This window comes from Oncorhynchus mykiss, chromosome 10 (assembly GCF_013265735.2).
Source record: "Oncorhynchus mykiss isolate Arlee chromosome 10, USDA_OmykA_1.1, whole genome shotgun sequence".
NCBI classification, from domain to species: domain Eukaryota; kingdom Metazoa; phylum Chordata; class Actinopteri; order Salmoniformes; family Salmonidae; genus Oncorhynchus; species Oncorhynchus mykiss.
In genome coordinates this window covers 58,302,588-58,321,541 of record NC_048574.1, presented here as the reverse complement: position 1 = coordinate 58,321,541, position 18,954 = coordinate 58,302,588, and the positions used below count along the sequence as shown (strand labels likewise).

The window sequence follows — 18,954 nt, the reverse complement described above, 5'->3', positions numbered from 1 at the left end:
ATGTGTAAGGTGACTGTGAAAAGACGACCTGGAAAGCCATCAAATCGACATGTTCACAAATCATGTAACCACAGGGGAAATAAATCATTGGGGTGTGCCCCATTACATAATCCCCATCCCTGATTTTTTCTTTACACTCAAACTCTGAATACCAAAGAGATTATGAAAAAATACACACCAATGTAGAAAGCTCTAAATAAATAGAAGGGAAAGTGCTGATAAGTAGACAGTTCTACTCACCTGCCTTTGATTTTTTTTCAGCCTCATTCAGCCAATGACAACGCGCCACCTTATGAATATTCAATATATCTTTGCATCAACAGCCACGCCCCTTTCAGCAGGAGAAAGGAAGCTGCTTTTTCGACCTGGCTGAAAATCTTCCCCTAGAAAGGTACATTTCGAAAGCCGTTCCCCTTTAGTTTTGTTTTCTATTACATTTTGAATGGCAACTTAGATACTTAAACCTATGGAACGCAAATTCATTCGGTAACTAGAACGTTATAACTATGTACCTTGTTGTGCACCTAGCTAGATAATGTTAGCTAGCAAGCCTGTTTCATACCGAATGCGAACCTGTCAGCAAACAGCTAGTTAATGTAACTAGCTAGCTTCCTTGCTAAGTAACTAGCTATGACATGCGCAGGGGTGAACAAAGTCATTTCAATTACAAGTTAGATCACCCCATAACCAGTTTTGTTTCTATTCATTTAACTTCATCTGAAGCAAGATGTCATCTCTACGACCTTTGGTCCGGTAACTTGTTAGCGAGCTACAGTTAGCTTGGCTACCTAGCTAACGTTAGTTAGTGCAATAGGCTACGACCAGATGAGGTACTGACTTGCTGTGAAAAGTTGCCCGCTAAGCTGATGTAGCGAGAGGAAACAGGCACTGTTGTGTCTAATGTTTGAAACCAGTTGGGGTTGTTGGATTACTCGCTAGCTAGGTAACCTAAGGTCTGGGTCTGGGTCTGTTTGCAAACGTCAATAATCCACTGACAAGGTCATGACAGCCTGGTCCAAATCTGTATGAATTAAACAGCATTGCTCAATCATTGTCATGCTGTACAGAACATTCAACAATACTTGCATAGCACACAGTTTATTCTGGACCAGGCTAGACTGACAGTATAGTTATTGAATGTCATACATGAATTTAAGACCACGACTTTCTCTTCCTAGCTCCCAGGGGCCCAGCCCACCAGTAAAGCTGTATCAGCACCGGGTCGACGGGACAGACGGAAGCGGCGCGTCGTCGTACGGGGAGGTCCGCAGTGACATCACGATGAGCTACAAACCCATCGCCCCTGCCCCGTCCGGCTCCAACCACACCCCGCCAGGTTTCTGCCGACTTTCAATCTGTTATTTTGTATCCACTATAATTTCTATAGATGCACCCTCTACACTACCCATCTTTGGTTTGGTCTCCACCCATCTCACTGAACTCTCTACCCTTCCACAGTGCAGTGGTTTCCATTCAATAGATAAGACTAGCAGTCCTATACCTGCACCTGCCCAGGGAGCACACTGCACGAAAGAAATGTCCCTTTTTCAGGACCCTGTCTTTCAAAGATAACTCGTAAACTTCACAGATCTTCATTGTAAACATTTTAAACACTGTTTCCCATGCTTGTTCAATGAACCATAAACAATTAATGAACATTCACCTGTGGAACGGTCGTTAAGACACTAACAGCAATTAAGGTCACAGTTATGAAAACTTAGGACACTAAAGAGGCCTTTCTGCTGACTCTGGAAAAACACCAAAAGAAAGATGCCCAGGGTCCCTGCTCATCTGCGTGAACGTGCCTTAGGCATGATGCAAGGAGACATGAGAACTGCAGATGTGGCCAGGACAATACATTTCAATGTCCGTACTGTGAGACACCTAAGACAGCGCTACAGGACGGACAGCTGATCGTCCTCGCAGTGGCAGACCACGTGTAACAACACCTGCATAGGATTGGTACATCCGAACATCACATCTGCGGGACAGGTACAGGATGGCAATAACAACTGCCTGAGTTACACCAGGAACGAACAATCCCTCAATCAGTGCTCAGACTGTCCGCAATAGGCTGAGGGAGGCTGAACTGAGGGCTTGTAGTTCTGTTATAAAGCAGGTCCTCACCAGACATCACTGGCAACAACATCGCCTGTGGGCACAAACCCACTGTCGCTGGACCAGACAGGACTGGCAAAAAGTTGAGAAGTTGTGGTTTTGTCTCACCAGCGGTGACGGTTGGAGTCGCGTTTATCGTCAAAGGAATGAGCGTTACACAGAGGCCGAGATTGAGGTGGAGGGTCCATCATGGTCTGGGATGGTGTGTCTCAGCATCATCGGACTGAGCTTGTTGTCATTGCATGCAATCTCAACGCTGTGCTTTACAGGGAAGACATCCTCCTCCCTCATGTGGTACCCTTCCTGCAGGCTCATTTTGACATGACCCTCCAGCATGACAATGCCACCAGCGATACTGCTCGTCCTGTGCGTGATTTCCTGCAAGACAGGAATGTCAGTGTTTTTCAATGGCCAGTGAAGAGCCCGGATCTCAATCCCATTGAGCACGTCTGGGACCCGTTGGATCGGAGGGTGAAGGCTAGGGCCATTCCACCCTGAAATGTCCAGGATCTTGCAGGTGCCTTCGTGGAAGAGTGTGCTAACATCTCAAAGCAAGAACTGGCAAATCGGGTGCAGTCCAGGAGGAGGAGATGCACTGCAGTGCATAATGCAGCTTGTGGCCACACCAGATACTGATTGTTACTTTTGATTTTGACCCCCCCCCCCTTTGTTCAGGGACACATTATTCAATGTCTGTTAGTCACATGTCTGTGGACCTTGTTCAGTTTCTCAGTTGTTGAAACTTATGTTCATACAAATATTTACACGTTAAATTTGCTGAAAATAAACGCAGTTGTCAGTGAGTGGACGTTTCTTTTTTTGCTGAGTTTACTACCAACCATAATGTAACAATCCCTCTCACCTGAGAATGAATACACCACGATGCCACGCAGCCTTTCTGCCCCTGCCTCCCATTTTAAAGATGTTAACCAGTCATAGGGCGCTTCAGTGCGTCTGAATTCTCTCTTTCCTCTGCCTAGGCTCCAGTGTGCCTTCCCCCTCACTCCCCTCCTCCTCCAACTTCAGACCGGCGTTCAGTGATTTCGGCCCGCCGTCGATGGGCTTTGTTCAGGTAGGACTGAACAGCCTGATCCTCATCTCCAACTACGTTAACTAGTGCCTATGCTATTTTAGAAAGTCATGTTAAATATCATGTGTTATTCAGGGTATTATATCAATAGGGTCCATGTATCACTAACAACAAATACAAAGCAGATGGTCATTACTGGTCAATTTAATTGTATGTTTATTTGCATTTCTGTCAATTTGTCATGGTAATTATCCCCGTATCTCTACTCTGTATAAAATGATTATATCTTGTTCAGGGTCAATTCGGAGTTCTAGTTGTTTTTGCTCTCTACCAGCATATGACCTTTGTCTCGTATCCCCCTCCCTCCTCTCTCTCATACACAGCCAGTGAAAGTGTCTCAGGGCTCAACCTACAGCGAGCTGCTGTCAGTCATCGAGGAGATGAGTCGCGAGATCCGCCCCACCTACGCCGGGAGCAAGAGCGCCATGGAGAGGCTAAAGAGAGGTACTGCAGCCTGCCTGGCTAAACGCCTAGGCCACAAATATCCTCCCGAAGCTTGGAGCAAAGGTTGTGGTTGTATTGACATAGGGTGTTTATCAGTACTCCATAGAGGTTACTTTCCTTTTCCCTAACCACAGTGCACAAGCAGACAGTAAGCACATTAATATTATTGGCATAAACACAGCCATAAGAAATTAACATAAGGCAGTGGGTGAAAGCAATCAGCAGCATTGCATGGCAGCAGCAGCACACCTAAATCATTGAAATAAGCCAAATAGTATGTTCCAATGCTTCCTGCATTCAATAAAACCATCAACAAGCTCAGTCATCCAGTCAATCAATCATCAAAGTTTAAATCCACCAAGTTCAATTACCAAAAGAATAGCCAGTCCAATCTGACATTGTCCTTTAAATCCAAAGATGCCTAAATTATGTTAAATTCATGAAACGCAAATGTTATGCACAAAATCAAAATGGGAAATTCCATGGTAACGGAATTACGCTGCGACTAGGATTCACTTTAACATGGATACCAAACAAAAACCATCATTTTGTAAGGTTTGTTAAACTTTGAAATCAGTGTTTTTTGTTTGGCATACATTTTAAAGTGAAATATCGGAGTCTCGTCGTAATTCCGTTACCGTGGAATTGCCCAAATGCAGGACACATCAAAAAATAATGAATTAACCACTACTTGGTGATGAAAGGTAGTCATAGTATTTGAGATGGTCGGTCCAGAAATCCAAGGCTTGTAATCCCAAAGAAAATGTTTATCTTATGAATAATTACTGAAGTAAATACTTTTCAATGAAACAAACATTTCACCCATGCTTCTCACACGACGGCCATTTTGTTCTCTACTCACATGGTTATTTGGGCTCCTTGGGACGTCCCAACCATAAACCCTAACCTTAACACATTTCAACTTCAATGAGGTGACAGTTAATACCAATACTTTGTCCATATGTGTTTACCTGGAAATACCTGCATTTCAATTCACATTCAGGTTAAATGTGGAAATCTCCACACATGAAGTAAAAGTTATAAATCCCAACTTGTGATGTTGTTGATCTGTCTTCTAGGTATCATTCACGCGAGGGCGCTGGTCAGGGAGTGTCTGGCAGAGACGGAGAGGAGCGCTCGCACATAACCCTTTGCAGAATCCCCCCGTCCCTCGTCTCTGTACAGGCCTCATCTATGTCTCACGTCTTCGTTATCCTGACTGAACTTGTAACCTTCCCTTGTTCCATTCCCTCTTCCATGTAGTCTCACATCACCTACGGGGTGTGTTCAGAGTGTATAACACATTTTGCAGTTGTAGGGACAGTTTGCTCTCAGAACATTCTGTAACTTATCGGTTTCATAGGCACCACAAGGACCTGGTAAATATTGTCTGATCCTGGTTGTCCAGTTCAGTGGGGGTGATGGTGATGTAAAATATTTCTAATAGATTATTGAAAACTACACCATAATGAAATGTTTATCTGATGAGTTTGATACTCAATCTTTCTCTTAGCTGCTATACTGACACCACTCAACAACCAAAGGTTCAATTACACATTGTTTTACAGTAAGCAACACTTAAGCCTTGTTCACACTGCAGGCCTTAATGCTCAAATCAGTTTTGCAATACTGTCCAAACAGCAAGTTAAGTGACCAAATCAGATTTGTGTGTTCAGACAGCAGTCATTTACTGACATGGCTATGCTAGTTGTCATAGTAACAAGGGGGGGTGCACATTGGTGTTCGTGCTTGTTATCACTCAGAAGTCATGTAGCAAGCAAAGGTGACAATGCCTGCAATGGACATTTCCCAGTTGCTTTGAATGTTCAAAATCATAGTTTAAGAACACTTTAAAAGCTTCAGGATAAGATACTCCAACTTTCAAAACAAGTGTTTGGCTAGACACAGCAGTCAACTAACTAGGTAGCTGTTTCTTTCTAGCACATTCACTCTTATTTGTAAACGATTGATAAGCTAGTTAGTTGGCACATTCTTGTCAAGTGTAGCTAGTAAGTAACAAGATATGCCAAATACGTTTTTAAAAACACTTGATGGCAAATCAATCAGATTTGACCATTCAGACAAGTCGCATGGCCAGGAATCAGATTTGTATCTGACTTCAAACCACCTACGAAGGTGGCTTAAAATATCCTATTCCATGTACTATTTGACTGTTCAGACTGCAGGAAAAATAGGTTTTGAATCGGATATGCAAAAAAAAAAAAATGGATTTGATGTGAACAAGGCTTGACAGCATCTTGAAATACCCAGTGCTCTGTTCCACATGCTACCACCCTACACAGTACACACATCAAATCAAACTTTGTCACATGCGCTGAATACAACAAGTGTAGACCTTACCGTGAAATGCTTACATTTTCTACTGTCATTTCTGCTCCATCCTCCTCCCAATGAACTATTACCTCACTACACACCTGAAATCAGTTTTGTTAGTATGGCAATTTTGTAAACCCAATTTTTGCAGTTCTGTACTTCAAAAATTGAATAAAATAAAGTTTTCCAATTAAAAAACGAGTTTCATTTGTATGTAGTGCACCAGGAGGTTGGTAGCACCTTAATTGGGGAGGTAATGTCTGGAGTGCAATGCGTGGGATGGTAAACACATGATTAACATGTTTGATGCTTGCTCTGTCGTTTGCTCTGTTCCAGCCATTATTATGACCCGTCCTCCCCTCAGCAGCCTCCTGTGATGTAGTGCCTGTAGAAAGTCTACACGCCCTTGAACTTTTCACATTTTGTTGACAGTGCCTCAGTTTCATGCATTTAAAATAAGCATTTTCCCCACATTTTAAGGAAGAATTTTGTGTTTCAAAAAATATAATTGGATAAGTCTCCACCCCTGAGTTAACTTGGTGGAAGCACCTTTGGAAGCAATTACAGCTGTGAGTCAGTTGGGATAGTTCTCTACAAACTTTGCACACCTAAATTTGTAAAACCTAAAACTGTACAAGCTCTGTCAAGTTCTCTGGGGAGCGTTGGACAGAACTCTTAGTCATGCCACAAATTTTTGATTGGATTTAGGTTTGGGCTCTGACTGAGCCACTTAAGGACTTGACCTTTTTATTCTTCGGTCCCAGTTTAAGCTTTCTGGCAGAGGGCAGCAGGTTTTCCTCAAGGACTTTTCTGTGCTTTTATTTTCTGTTCTGTCCCGATAGGTCCCTGACGATGAGAAACATCCCCATAACATGATGCTGCCACCACCATATGTGTTTGGTCTGCGACAAATGTAACACTGCATTTAGGCCTAAAAGTTACATTTTAGTCAGACCACAAAAACCTTTGCCACAGCTACAATCTCCAAAGTGTTTTTTTTTTTGCATATGATTCAAGGTGGGCTTCTTTGAGTAATGGCTTCCTTCTTGCCACCATACATTACATATTTGTGGGGTGCTTGGGATATTGTCACATGCACACTGACCAGTCTTGGCCATAAAAGCCTGTTGCTCTTTCAAAGTTTCCATCGGACTCTAGGTAGCCTCGCTGATCAGTCTCCTATTTATTTTTACCTTTATTTAACTAGGCAAGTCAGTTAAGAACAAATTCTTATTTTCAATGACGGCCTAGTGAGTTAACTGCCTTGTTCAGGGGCAGAACAACAGATTTGTACCTTGTCAGCTCGGGGATTCGATCTTGCAACCTTTCGGTTACTAGTCCAACGCTCTAACCACTAGGCTATGCTGCCATCCAGATTGGAGGGCAGCCTGATCTAGGCAGGGTCTTGGTGGTGCCATACACCTTTCACTTATTAATAATCGTCTTGACCGTGCTCCAAGGGATATTCAAGGCCTTTGAAATATTGTTATACCCATCCTCTGTTCTGTCTAGGAGTTAATTTGAAAGCTCACGGTTGGGTGTTTGCTTTGCAATTCACCACTCATCAGAGGAAGCCTACAGGAACGGCAAAATGTATCCTGAAATCATGTGAATCACTACAATTTAACACAGGTGGAGGCCAATTAATTTGGTGTGTGATTTTGAAGGTGATTTAGGATCGCTAGTACAAGGGAGGTGGACACTTGTCCAACCAAGCCAACAGTTCACAATTTCCACTTGGAAGTTGTGGGGAAGGATGTGAGGATCAGTGGATACAAAAAAAATAATTTTAATTCCATTTAATTCTATAAAGCAACAAAAGGTGAACATTTTAAAAGGGGATGTAGATTTTCTATAGGGACTATGTGTGTGTGTGTGGAGATCTTGATGAAGGGGGTGAGCGTGCTCACACGCAAGCATGGGTTCACGGGTGGGTACCACTACAAACACACTAGTAAGAGTTGCACCTCTTTATTTGGCTTCTCAGTCATAACATAACAGCAAAAGACGGCTGCAAAAAGCACTCCTGGCTGTCCCGGCGTAGACATTATATAGAATGCATGATAAGTAGCCTGGTTAAATCAGATTGAACACTGCTCACCAATGAAAACAATGTTGAGTGTAGCATTTACTCTGCTTCAACCAGGCTAGATAAGAACACCCATTTCATACAACTGACACTTGAGTCAAGTCATGGTGACCCTTAGATACAATTTTCACAAATACAAGGGACAAATTAGTTAAATGCTGGTATGACGAGCTGTGTCATTTGTTTGATGTGCAAGCCTATGAAAATGGACCCTACAGAAGAGGCTCTCGACCTTCTAGTTGATGCTTGCCAGTGAGACATCGCCCCGGTTTCATTACCATCTCTAACCCTTCAGTGACTATTGGAGGCCTGGAAGGAGTAGTCTAAATCAAGCCTCCGCCTTCCCGTATCTATATTGCCTTCCCCTATCCAGTCGTTTCAGTTCGTTGAACACAGGAATGAGCTAGGGGCCAAAATGATGGCCACTATCCCAACTACACTCACTGATGCCAATGACTTGGCAAATCATTAGCTCTGTTCGACTGACCAAAAGGCAAGTGGCGTTGGGGTGATGGTTGAGTTGAGGGCAATACAGTCCCTTACAAAATGTCCTATCTTAAAATATACAGGACTCCAAAGACACAGATTAGCAAATTAAATGTAATACAGTAATAATAACATAACAATAATAGATACAAGTGAAGATAAGAGTAAATAACTTGGATAGTCATATATAGAACATTAATAGGGGTAAATGAGAAAGGGGTGAACAAGAGGGATATGGTGGAGACTGCTCTAGTGTCCATACATATCATATATCTTATGATTGTCTCCGAAGTTGATGTCCCAGTCATACTGCCAGAAGTGGAGGATCTCCTGCGTATTCCTGTGCTTTCGCAGCGTGTGTGATGTAAATGGCTGTTTGCAGTAGGGGGAAAGCTGAACATTGAAAGTCTGTTGGTGTGGAGGGTACATTTGTGTGGGTGTGTAATGTCATTCTACAAATGATAAGTGAATCTAGATGGAGAATATGTGCCATGCGAGTGGCGTGTGGGTTTTGTGAGGGCATCCCGAAAGTGATGTTTCATGGGGAAACTGAATATGGCTTTGATGTGTGGATAAAACTAAACGTGTCAGCAATGTGTCCACAAATGCTCCTCCTCTCTTCTTTATAACAAAAATAAACATCTTCTTAATTCAACCCTAAAAGAGGGCATAACAGTTTTAGACATTCAAAAAGTATAACATTACATAATTAGTAATTCAACACTAATAAGGGATGAAATAATGCCAATTTAAAAATACATCAATTAGTGTAAAGACAGATGGATTTTTAATTTCACTAGTAAAAGAAAGGGTAGATATTTTCCTCACACCGGTAATCTGATTCTAGATCTGGGAAAAGCACTCAAATAGCATTCATGTATGACTGCTGATATAGATTAGTTTGGCCTTTTAGATTATAATCAATATAGATTATATGGACAGGGGGAGGGCCTGATCCTACATAAGCACTCCTACTCTAAGATGCTGTTTTAATATGGGCCCAGATTCTAAGAGAAACTTCTAGAAGGTACTCGGCTACTCACCGTGGTAGCGGTGGCCGGGGCGTTGCTGTCGTAGCTGAACAGACTCTTGTAGCGGCCCTTCTCCTCCTTCTCCTTGGAGCGGATCCTCTCCTCCATGGCCCTCAGCTCCTTAGCCACCGAGGGCCCCAGCAACGGGTCCAGCTCCACCACCTTGGCAAAGTCGGCCCGCGCCTCCGTCTCGTTCCACACCGCCGCGTGGGCCTTGGCCCGCTTGAAGTAGGCCTTCACGTTGTCTGTGGGGGTGGGAGGCAAGAGTGTGTCAATGGGAAAGAGACTGGTGTGTTCAAATGTTAAGTTTACACACATTTAAGTTGAGCAGCTGGTATTAAGCAATAACAGATCAAAAGGACTTGTCATTCACTAGCAACAAGCCTGCTGTAGACCGATAAAACAGAACAGCAAAAGTAACAAATGTTTATTTTTAAAGGGATTGCCTTAAGTAATGACAGTGCGGCAACAAATTACACATTCGCTTTCAGAGCATAGCTTATTGTTATGTGAATTCAGCATATTCACTTGATCCTAGGGCAGGGCTACACCTTGAATGTATTCATAAGTTTGTGACTCACCCTCATATTTGGAGAGGATGGAGGAGCAGTGGTCCAGCACCTCGTAGTACTGACCCAGGATCAGCTGACACTGGCAGTAGTTCAGCATCAGGGGCGTGATCATGAGGTCCAGCTTGATCCACCCCTCATCGCCTGGACGCTCCTGATTGGAGGGGCCAAGGATTGGGAGGAGTTAGAAGACTAGCCACTTATTTAGTGGGGTTAAGATAGGGAATGTTCTATAGACAGGGAATGCATAGATCTGCTTGTCATGTCAAATGAGAATGGCTAGTTATCTCAACTAAATGAAAAGTATTTGTCTGAAGTGCTCTAAATGTTACCCTATTAAATAAAAATACCCCCAAAAAGCATGGGGACCAGGTTTGAAGTCAGAAAGGTTTACCTTCATCTGCAGGTTCTTCAGACAGGCGATGGCGTTGTGGTACTTCTCGGCCGCCTCCTTCACGTCGCCCTTCTTGTACAGGGCGTTACCCTCCACGTGGATCTGAGGCACCACCTCCAGCTTCTCGTCGTCCGTCATCGCCCAGATGTCCAGTCTGAACGAGCCGGGCGTCAAAACCTGGGAGAGAGGCGTCAATCAACATGTATTTATGCAGTGAAATGACAGAGGCATGAGTGCTGCTTGGGTGATAAAAGGGTTAGAAAACATTTTGATGTAGTGCTTTTAACAAAAACTGTTGTCACAAAATGCTTTTACAGTAACCAGGCTTTGAGCCCCAAAGAGCAAGCAGTAGCACAGTGGCAAAGGAAAAACTCTCAAGGACATAAACGTTGAAAGGAAGGGTGCCATCCTCCTCGATGTCGTGGTCGAAGGTCAGAGTTCATTTAACCATCTAGGTGAGACAGATGTCCATTTACTTAATGCCCCAAGCAAGGATGATGCTTTGCTCTAAGAAATACACAGTAGCACCGTGGCAAGGAAAATTCCCTGGATGGAAATATAGAAACCTTGAGAGGAACCAGACTCAGCACATGGAGAAGAAATAAGCCCCCCCCCTCACCTCCATGAGCTCCAGGGTGAAGACCAGGGGCTGAGGGTTGGCCTGGAGCTTGTCGAGGTCACAGTGGCCCAGGGAGTGGTGTGAGTGGATCTGAGCAATGCCACAGCAGTGTCTCTGGCCCTCCAGGGGGTCCTTCCCTGCACTGATGTTCCTCAGGGACTGGGACACCAGCGGGTATAGGGCTGTGTGCTGCAGGGAGAGAAAGAGAAGGAAAGAGGATGGTTACATTACATTCACTGGGACAAATTGAGGGACTGGTGGTTATGAAAGTACAATTAAGGCAGTTCTCTGAAACAATGAACAAAACATATTGACAAACCCTGTCAAATTCCATAACGGTCAATGTTTTGCCACGAATTGTATGTGTGGGTGTACAGATGTAACGGTCTCTAATCCATCCAAGTCAACCATATTAAGTTGGGCGACCCACCTTGACGTCACATGTGAAATCTGCCACCTCTCCCTCCCTCATGGTGGCAATGACTCGCTCCCACACGGCCAGCTTGAACTTCTTCCCCAAGATGAGTTCCATGGGCTTGCTCCGGCCCCCCATGGTCCTGGAGTCATCCAGCACTGTGCCATCACACAAGCTGGAGCGGTAGTGAAATATCACCTGTTAGAAAATTGAGGGGATAGAATGGAGAAAGGGTATTACACAAGTGGATAAATCATGTAATACACTGAACAAAAATGCAACATGTAAAGTGTCCCATGTTTCATGAGCTGAAATAAAAGATCCCAGAAATTGTCCATATGCACAAAACGTGTTTTTCAAATGTGTTTACATCCCTGTTAGTGAGCATTTCTCCTTTGTCAAGATAATCCACCCCCCTGAGAGGTGGGGCATATCAAGGAGCTGATTAAACAGCATGATCATTATACAGGTGCACCTTGTGCTGGGGACAATACAAGGACACTAAAATGTGCAGTTTTGTCACACAACAATGCCAAAGATGTCAAGTTCTGAGAGTGAGTATGATATTGGCATGCTGACTGCAGGAATATCCTCTGGAGCTGTTGCCAGAGAGTTGAATGTTAATTTCTCTACCATAAGCCGTCTCCAACGTTGTTTTAGAGAATTTGGCAGTACTTCCAACCGGCCTCAACTGCAGACCACGTGTAACCACGCCAGCCAAGGACCACCACATCTGGCTTCTTCACCTGCGGGATCGTCCGAGACCCGCCATCCGGACAGCTGATGAAACTGTGGGTTTGCACAACCGATGAATTTCTGCACAAATGTCAGAAACCGTCTCAGGGAAGTGGATCTACATGCTTGTGGTCCTCACCAAGGTCTTGACCGGACTGCAGTTCGGCTTCGGAACCGACTTCAGTGGGCAAATGCTCACCTTCGATGTCCACTGGCACGCTAGAGAAGCGAGCTCTTCGCGCTGAATCCCAGTTTCAACTGTAGCGTGCAGATGGCAGACGTCGTGTGACGTCGTGTGGGCGAGGGGAATGCTGATGTCAACGATGTGAACACAGGGGCCCATAGTGGTGGTGGGGTTATGGTATGGGGCAGGCATAAGCTACAGACATTGAATACAATTGCATTTTATTGATGGCAATTTGAATACACAGAGATACAGTGACAAGATCCTGATGCCCATTGTCGTGCCATTCATCCACCGCCATCACCTCATGTTTCAGCATGATAATGTACAGGCCCATGTGCCAAGGATCTGTACACAATTCCTGGAAGTTGAAAATCAAATCAAACTTTATTTGTCACATGTGCCGAATACAACAGATGCAAATAGTCTGGGTGGCCATTTTATTAATTGCTCAGCAGTCTTATGGCTTGGGGGTAGAAGCTGTTAAGGAGCCTCTTGGTCCTAGACGCTTGCGGAGAGAACAGTGTATGACTTGGGTGACTGGAGTTTGACAATATTGTTTTTTTTCTTCTCTGACACGCCTAGTATATAGGTCCTGGATGGTAGGAAGCGTGGCTCCAGTGATGTACTGGGCCGTACGCACTACCCTCTGTAGTGCCTTACAGTCAGATGCCGAGCAGTTGCCATACCAGGCGGTGATGCAACCGGTCAGGATGTTCTCGACGGTGCAGCTGTAGAAATTGAGGATCTGGGGACCCATGCCAAATCTTTTCAGTCTCCTGAGGAAAAGGTGTTGTTGTGCCCTCTTCACAACTGTCTTGGTGTGTTTGGACCATGATAGTTTGTTGGTGATGTGGACACGAAGGAATTTGAAACTCGTGACCCGCTCCACTACAGCCCCGTCAATGTTAATGGGGGCCTGTTCGGCCTGCCTTTTCCCGTAGTCCACGATGTCCCAGTTCTTCCATGGCCTGCATACTCACCAGACATTTCACTCATTGAGCATGTTTTGGATGCTCTGGATTGATGTGTACGACAGCGTTTTCCAGTTCCCACCAATATCCAGCAACTTCGCACAGCCATTGAAGAGTGGGTCAACATTCTACAGGCCACAATCAACAGCCTATATGCAAAGGAGATGTGTCGTGCTGCATGAGGCAAATGGTGGTCACACCAAATACTAAATGGTTTTTCTAAAAAAAAAAGTAATGTTATCAGTGCCCAACATACGCATATCTATATTCCCAGTCATGTGAAATCCATAGATTCGGGCCAAATTCATGTATTTCAATTGACTGGATTTCCTTATATGAACATGACATTTTTTGTTCAGTGTACATGACATGCATTGTATTGATGAAACAGGGTTTTTTCTGTTTTGTAACAGTAAAATGTGTAGTCTCTACATAATCACTTCCCAGCAGGCCGAACATTATTATATACAAACGTTGGACAATAAATGCTGATAAGAGTGAGCTGGTGAAAGGTTTATAATGCATGTCTTTCACAGATTAAAAAACTCCACATAAAAAAAAAATCGAGATTTTATCAACAGGAAAAGAGGCAGAAATTCACACTGATTATCCAACAATACTGTCGATCATGCCGAATATCCAATTAAAACGTATAACTAATGTTTACCGACCAATAAGAGACGAACATCAATGAAAATGTGTCCATCCTGTAAAAGCCCCGCCCTCTTACAGTTTCACCAAGACAATTATCGTTTTTGCTCCAACAATTACTTGTTAGCTGATAATTTCTGTAAATAACAAACTATAACTCTGTCTACCAGAATTAACTAAAATAAGGTAATGTATGCGTCACCTCTGAACATGTAAAACCTCAATAATTACGCTCCATGCTAACGTTAGCAGCTAGCTAATAATGCTAACCAATTTAGCCAGCCATACGCATACAAAGCTACTCTTTGAACGTGGATTAAATGCAGTATTTTATAACTCACCTTGGTCCCATCAGGAAACGTTGACAGATCTCCTTTGCCAGGACTGATCACTTTCTTCTGAATGCCTTCTGCGAGTAGCTTGGTAGCCAGTTCCTCCATCCTTGTTTCCCCGAGTGTCAAAAAGCAGCCGATTGCCTATCTTCGGGAGCTCGAGAGAAACCAACACATAAATTGACGTCACTGCTGACGGCTAGGGACTTCAAGCAGTTTTGTGATTAGATTACCTTCTACCAGTTGAATGTGATTGTCCATTGATTATTTTTCACCACTCTTCTCCAACATTGATGTTGTTAAATTTGTCCTACATACCAACATAATGCTTTTCAAAAGCTTATTGTAGCCAAAAATCTGATTACTGGATACTCTTGCACTCAGATTTGATGAGCTACACACAAGCGCAAATACTCATCCCATTCATTAAAATATGGGATATGCGGCCCCACCAACTACATCAGAAAAATACCTAATACTTGATCGATAAGTTTGGCACCAAGAGCATAACAGCCATCCTAAAATGCCCATACTGTTCGCATTGCATTACTGCAACACCAGCACTACTAACAAACACTGACTCATGGAGACCTTCTAAAAGTAATATACAAAAAAAAAAAGTTTATTGTAGTTTCACAGTCATTATTTACTCACGAGACATGACAAACAGGGCAAATCAGACTCCCTTCTCTTCCATACAGGATGTGCAGGAAGCTTATTGAGGCACAAAGTGGTTGAGTCCGTAGTAGTGGTCAGTATAAAGACAGGGTAAAAAGGTTTTACAAAATAAGAAAAAACATCCATGGAACAATATCTTTCTGTTACATAATTGAAAAAAGTATGATTCTGGAAATTGGACAAAAAAAAGGTGTAGTGCAATAGGTCATTTTTCAAAATAGGGCAAGTAGAAGAACTTGAAGCCTCTTCTTCCCCGAACCGCACAGCTGATGTAAATCACATGGTACACTGAGGGAGAAGGAGAGAAAACAATAACCACACTGTTTTAATCATTTCTGTAGTAAATATATGAAGGTATAGTAGGCCGTCATTGTAAAATAATAATGTGTTCTTAGCTGACATGCCTAGTTAAATAAAGGTCAAATGAAAATAGTAATGCACATGTTGCCTGTACGTTATTTAATCTGCAGATTACTTGTATCAACATACAAGTGACAAGTATGTGACAGTGGGGACTCCCTACAGACCATTACAGGAATGTTTAAGTTAACATTCCTCCCAAATGCACAGTCTAGACATTATGATTAAAAACACAGGTGAAAAGCATGAAAGACGTGTGAAACATAAAATACATTGGACAACACAACCAAGTCAAGGTAAAGTAGCTATATACCCCCAGGAATGAAGAGAAGAAATCCAGGGACGAAGAAAATGGCACTTGAGACCCCTGTGGAAAAGGTCAAAGATCAAGTTGTCAAAGCCCACAGGAAAAGCAACAGACATCTTCACTGATTTGTGACAACACACCCCACATTAACTGAGTCTCTTACCTGCATCCGGATTCAATTGTATTACGACACCAGTGAAAATGAGAGCTGAGAGAAAGAAAACATGGAAATTGAATGAAAAGGCAATATCTCATGATAACTAACAACAGATATGAGAAGACAATGAGGAATTAATCTGAGGAAAAATTCAGGGCCAATGAAAACATTACAATGGCTGACAATCAGTGGTAAAAAAAACAAGACATATCTATAAAATATAAAGCGCCGTACACAAACTAAATGTTCGACTGCAGCGTTCCCCAACCCATTCCTGGGCTCCGCACATTTTTGTTGTTGTAGCCTAGTAATAACACACACAATTCAATGTATCAGCAAACCTTTGGTTAGTTGAATCAAGTGTGTTAGTGCTGGGCTGATACAAAAGTGTGCACACCTTGCGCGTTCCCCCAGGAATGGATTGGTGAAAAACACTGTTGCAGGAGAATCATGGGAGGTGTCATTTCTTTCAGCAGAGGTGGTGTGACTTACCGACTCCAGTGACGAGGAGAAGGAATGAAGCGAGGACCACTCTTCTGTTCTTCTTCACCAGAGGATGAGACGTCCATCTGAGGAAAACGTCAGGGTTTTTGTCAGTCGTTGTGGGTGATTGAGAGTGTTGGTGTGTGAGTACATCCTTGATCTTATACATTATTGTGGGCATGGTTCAGTGTAAATGCCTTCTTGTGAATTACTGTTTGTGTGCGTAGTTAAATACCCGCAGCACTGTGCAGAGAGCTGGGTGACAGAACTCAAGGTGCTGAATGACCACTGGGAGCTGCAGTAAGACAGAGTAGCAGGATCACTGAGGGGGAAAAAAATGGAATGTTGTACATCTTTATTGATAACATAGAAAACAAGGAACACACATTTACATTTGAGTATGCCATTCTCATCTAGGTAATACCAGATACAATCACAACACGCCAATGAAGACACACCTGATTTTGAACAAGTTATTGAAAGAGGAATTGCCATTGCTGCCTAAGACTTCTTCATTTTCCAGATTCTGTGCGAGCAGAGAGAGTAAAATGTTAGGTCACCACCACACATTACACCCTGGTATCACTTTGTGTGTGTGTGTGTGTATGATGGGGCATCACCTGGTACTTCAGACTGCTGCTGTGGTCGGGGGAGCCAACAACAGTGGAGGCCGGGTGAGTCTGGGGTTTGGCAAAGGACAGGGTACCGAACGTCATCTCTCCCCCCTCTCGGTCTTTCCATCCTTCTTTCTCTCCATCGGACACCCCTTCGTCCTCTCCCTCCAGCACAAACGCGTCATCGATACTGAACTGCGTTGCCATAGCTGGCGGTTGCCAGTACTCACACCTTGCTGCTGCTTTGGTTGATATACACTGGGTTGAGGGGGAAATTCAGCAAACAATCAAAATGTACAAAAGCAGATTTTCTACCCAAGGGCCATATATGTGGACGTCAACATAGGGCTCTGATCTAGGCTAAACTAAAGTTATGGGTTAAGTGGATTCGTCTTGTGTTAGCTGTTCGACATGTGTGAAATCGACATCATACAGACTTTGGATTAATGATTAGCCACATTGAAGTTTAGGCTGCATGTCGATTTCAACATAGAAAATTCTGCGATATTTTTTTTTTTTTTCATTCGTATGTGTAACGTTCATCTGAACTAAACAGGTCTTGCGTAAATCTTTGATAAACCAAATTGTTTACAACTCCATTCACTGTACCTCCAACCCTGCGTTACTAGTAACGTTATCCGTTTGAAAAACGTTATAAGTGGTAGAAATAACATAAACAAAAAACGTTGCTGACGAATAATCACAAATGCGTTTGTCGTTAACGTACATTATCTGAAGCTCTGATATAAATTATTGGAAACATTTAAAAGCAACTTTTAATAGCTACTTTAGCACTGTTGCTTTGTCTACATTGTTTGGTTGCACTGCTCCGCTAACGGCTAGCAAAAACTTACTCTTTTTCAGGCGATTTAACATTGACTTTCCGTTTTCAAATAATTACATTATTTACTGTAAGCTTTTGTTTGCAATATGTCATACAATCACAGCATAGGACAGCAAAAACTTCCCAAAACTTTAGGCTTCGTATTTGCATCCGGTTCCGGATTGAACATGACTGAGTGAAAAGTTTTGGGATTCTAATACGCCCAAATGAAAAGACTCTACTAATCGATCACTGACTTGCAATGTCGATATATCATGTACTTGGGGTAAAAAGGTATTATCCACAAAATAACACATGCATGTGTATTTTCATTCGTTCATGTTATGTTTATGGCATAACAATAAGCGTCACACGGAAATATTAGATTGATTTATATTTGTAAAAATAAAAATAATAAAAACCTGTATCGGTGCTAGTCAAGATGAATATACATAACTATACAAAAAAATACGAAGATAAACTTTAAATCATAAACAGTAATAATACTGGAAAAATATACTGAACAAAAAAAATAAATGCAACATGAAACAATTTCACAAATTTTACAGAGTTACAGTTCACATAAAGAAATCAGTAAATTGAAATAAATTCATTTTGACTTAATCTATGGATTTCACATGACTGGGAATACAGATATGAATCTGATGGTCATAGATACCTTCAAAAAAGGTAGGGGCGTGGATCAGTATTTGGTGTGACAACCACTTGCCTCAAGCATCTCCTTTGCATAGAGTTGATCAGGCTGTTGATTGTGGCCTGTGGAATGTTGTCCCACTCCTCTACAATGTCTGTGCGAAGTTGCTGGATGTTGGCGGGAATACACTGTCGTACGTGTTGGTCCAGAGCACCCCAAACATGGTCAATGGGTGACATGTCTGTTGAGTATGCAGGCCATGGAATAACTAGTAAGTTACTCTAGAAATGACATTTTCAGCTTGAAGGAATTCTGTACAGATCCATGCTACATGGGGCCGTGCATTATCATGCTGAAACATGAGGTGATGGCGGCGGAAGAACGACAATGGGCCTCTCATCTCTGTGCCTTA

The 18,954-nt window shown here is 42.9% G+C and overlaps 3 protein-coding genes across 5 annotated transcripts; 1 reads left to right on the top strand and 2 right to left on the bottom strand.

Moving 5' to 3' along the window:
• Positions 1 to 247: 247 nt before the first annotated feature.
• cdk2ap2 (cyclin-dependent kinase 2 associated protein 2) lies at positions 248 to 6,184 on the top strand. Of its 2 annotated transcripts, none has more exons than XM_021619205.2 (5): positions 248 to 391; positions 1,179 to 1,336; positions 3,099 to 3,190; positions 3,532 to 3,652; positions 4,732 to 6,184. In XM_021619205.2, the coding sequence occupies exons 2-5, from the start codon at positions 1,282 to 1,284 to the stop codon at positions 4,797 to 4,799; spliced, it is 336 nt and encodes a 111-aa protein (XP_021474880.1). In that variant the 5' UTR covers positions 248 to 391; positions 1,179 to 1,281; the 3' UTR covers positions 4,800 to 6,184. The 2 variants fall into 2 exon arrangements, with proteins under 2 accessions (XP_021474880.1, XP_021474879.1); XM_021619204.2 differs by having other exon boundaries at positions 334 to 486.
• Positions 6,185 to 7,941: 1,757 nt separating this feature from the next.
• On the bottom strand, positions 7,942 to 15,256 carry aip (aryl hydrocarbon receptor interacting protein). 2 transcript variants are annotated; one of them, XM_021619167.2, is made up of 8 exons: positions 15,120 to 15,256; positions 14,475 to 14,622; positions 11,605 to 11,787; positions 11,175 to 11,363; positions 10,556 to 10,732; positions 10,174 to 10,315; positions 9,605 to 9,837; positions 7,942 to 9,218 (listed from the first exon to the last, which is right to left on the bottom strand). In XM_021619167.2, exons 2-8 carry the CDS (start codon positions 14,571 to 14,573, stop codon positions 9,213 to 9,215), a joined length of 1,029 nt encoding a protein of 342 aa, XP_021474842.2. In that variant the 5' UTR covers positions 14,574 to 14,622; positions 15,120 to 15,256; the 3' UTR covers positions 7,942 to 9,212. The 2 variants fall into 2 exon arrangements, with proteins under 2 accessions (XP_021474842.2, XP_036789357.1); XM_036933462.1 differs by lacking the exon at positions 7,942 to 9,218 and having other exon boundaries at positions 9,606 to 9,837; positions 10,170 to 10,315.
• On the bottom strand, positions 15,061 to 18,106 carry LOC110534363 (transmembrane protein 134). The gene is made up of 8 exons (XM_021619168.2): positions 17,919 to 18,106; positions 17,071 to 17,322; positions 16,909 to 16,976; positions 16,686 to 16,772; positions 16,460 to 16,536; positions 15,974 to 16,018; positions 15,817 to 15,870; positions 15,061 to 15,431 (listed from the first exon to the last, which is right to left on the bottom strand). The coding sequence occupies exons 2-8, from the start codon at positions 17,269 to 17,271 to the stop codon at positions 15,349 to 15,351; spliced, it is 615 nt and encodes a 204-aa protein (XP_021474843.2). The 5' UTR covers positions 17,272 to 17,322; positions 17,919 to 18,106; the 3' UTR covers positions 15,061 to 15,348.
• Positions 18,107 to 18,954: the final 848 nt, after the last annotated feature.

Excerpts from the sequence above, each read along its gene's own strand:
- LOC110534363 (XM_021619168.2), bottom strand. The coding sequence starts at position 17,271 with ATGGCAACGCAGTTCAGTATCGATGACGCGTTTGTGCTGGAGGGAGAG. Across the intron at positions 15,871-15,973 it reads ACAATTGAATCCGGATGCAG|GGGTCTCAAGTGCCATTTTC; the intron begins GTAAGAGACTCA and ends CCTTTTCCACAG. Across the intron at positions 15,432-15,816 it reads TCTTCTCTTCATTCCTGGGG|TGTACCATGTGATTTACATC; the intron begins GTATATAGCTAC and ends CTTCTCCCTCAG.
- aip (XM_021619167.2), bottom strand. The coding sequence starts at position 14,573 with ATGGAGGAACTGGCTACCAAGCTACTCGCAGAAGGCATTCAGAAGAAA. Across the intron at positions 11,364-11,604 it reads ATTTCACATGTGACGTCAAG|CACACAGCCCTATACCCGCT; the intron begins GTGGGTCGCCCA and ends CTCTCCCTGCAG. Across the intron at positions 10,733-11,174 it reads TCACCCTGGAGCTCATGGAG|GTTTTGACGCCCGGCTCGTT; the intron begins GTGAGGGGGGGG and ends CCTCTCTCCCAG.
- cdk2ap2 (XM_021619204.2), top strand. The coding sequence starts at position 467 with ATGGAACGCAAATTCATTCG. Across the intron at positions 3,191-3,531 it reads CGTCGATGGGCTTTGTTCAG|CCAGTGAAAGTGTCTCAGGG; the intron begins GTAGGACTGAAC and ends TCTCATACACAG. Across the intron at positions 3,653-4,731 it reads CATGGAGAGGCTAAAGAGAG|GTATCATTCACGCGAGGGCG; the intron begins GTACTGCAGCCT and ends TCTGTCTTCTAG.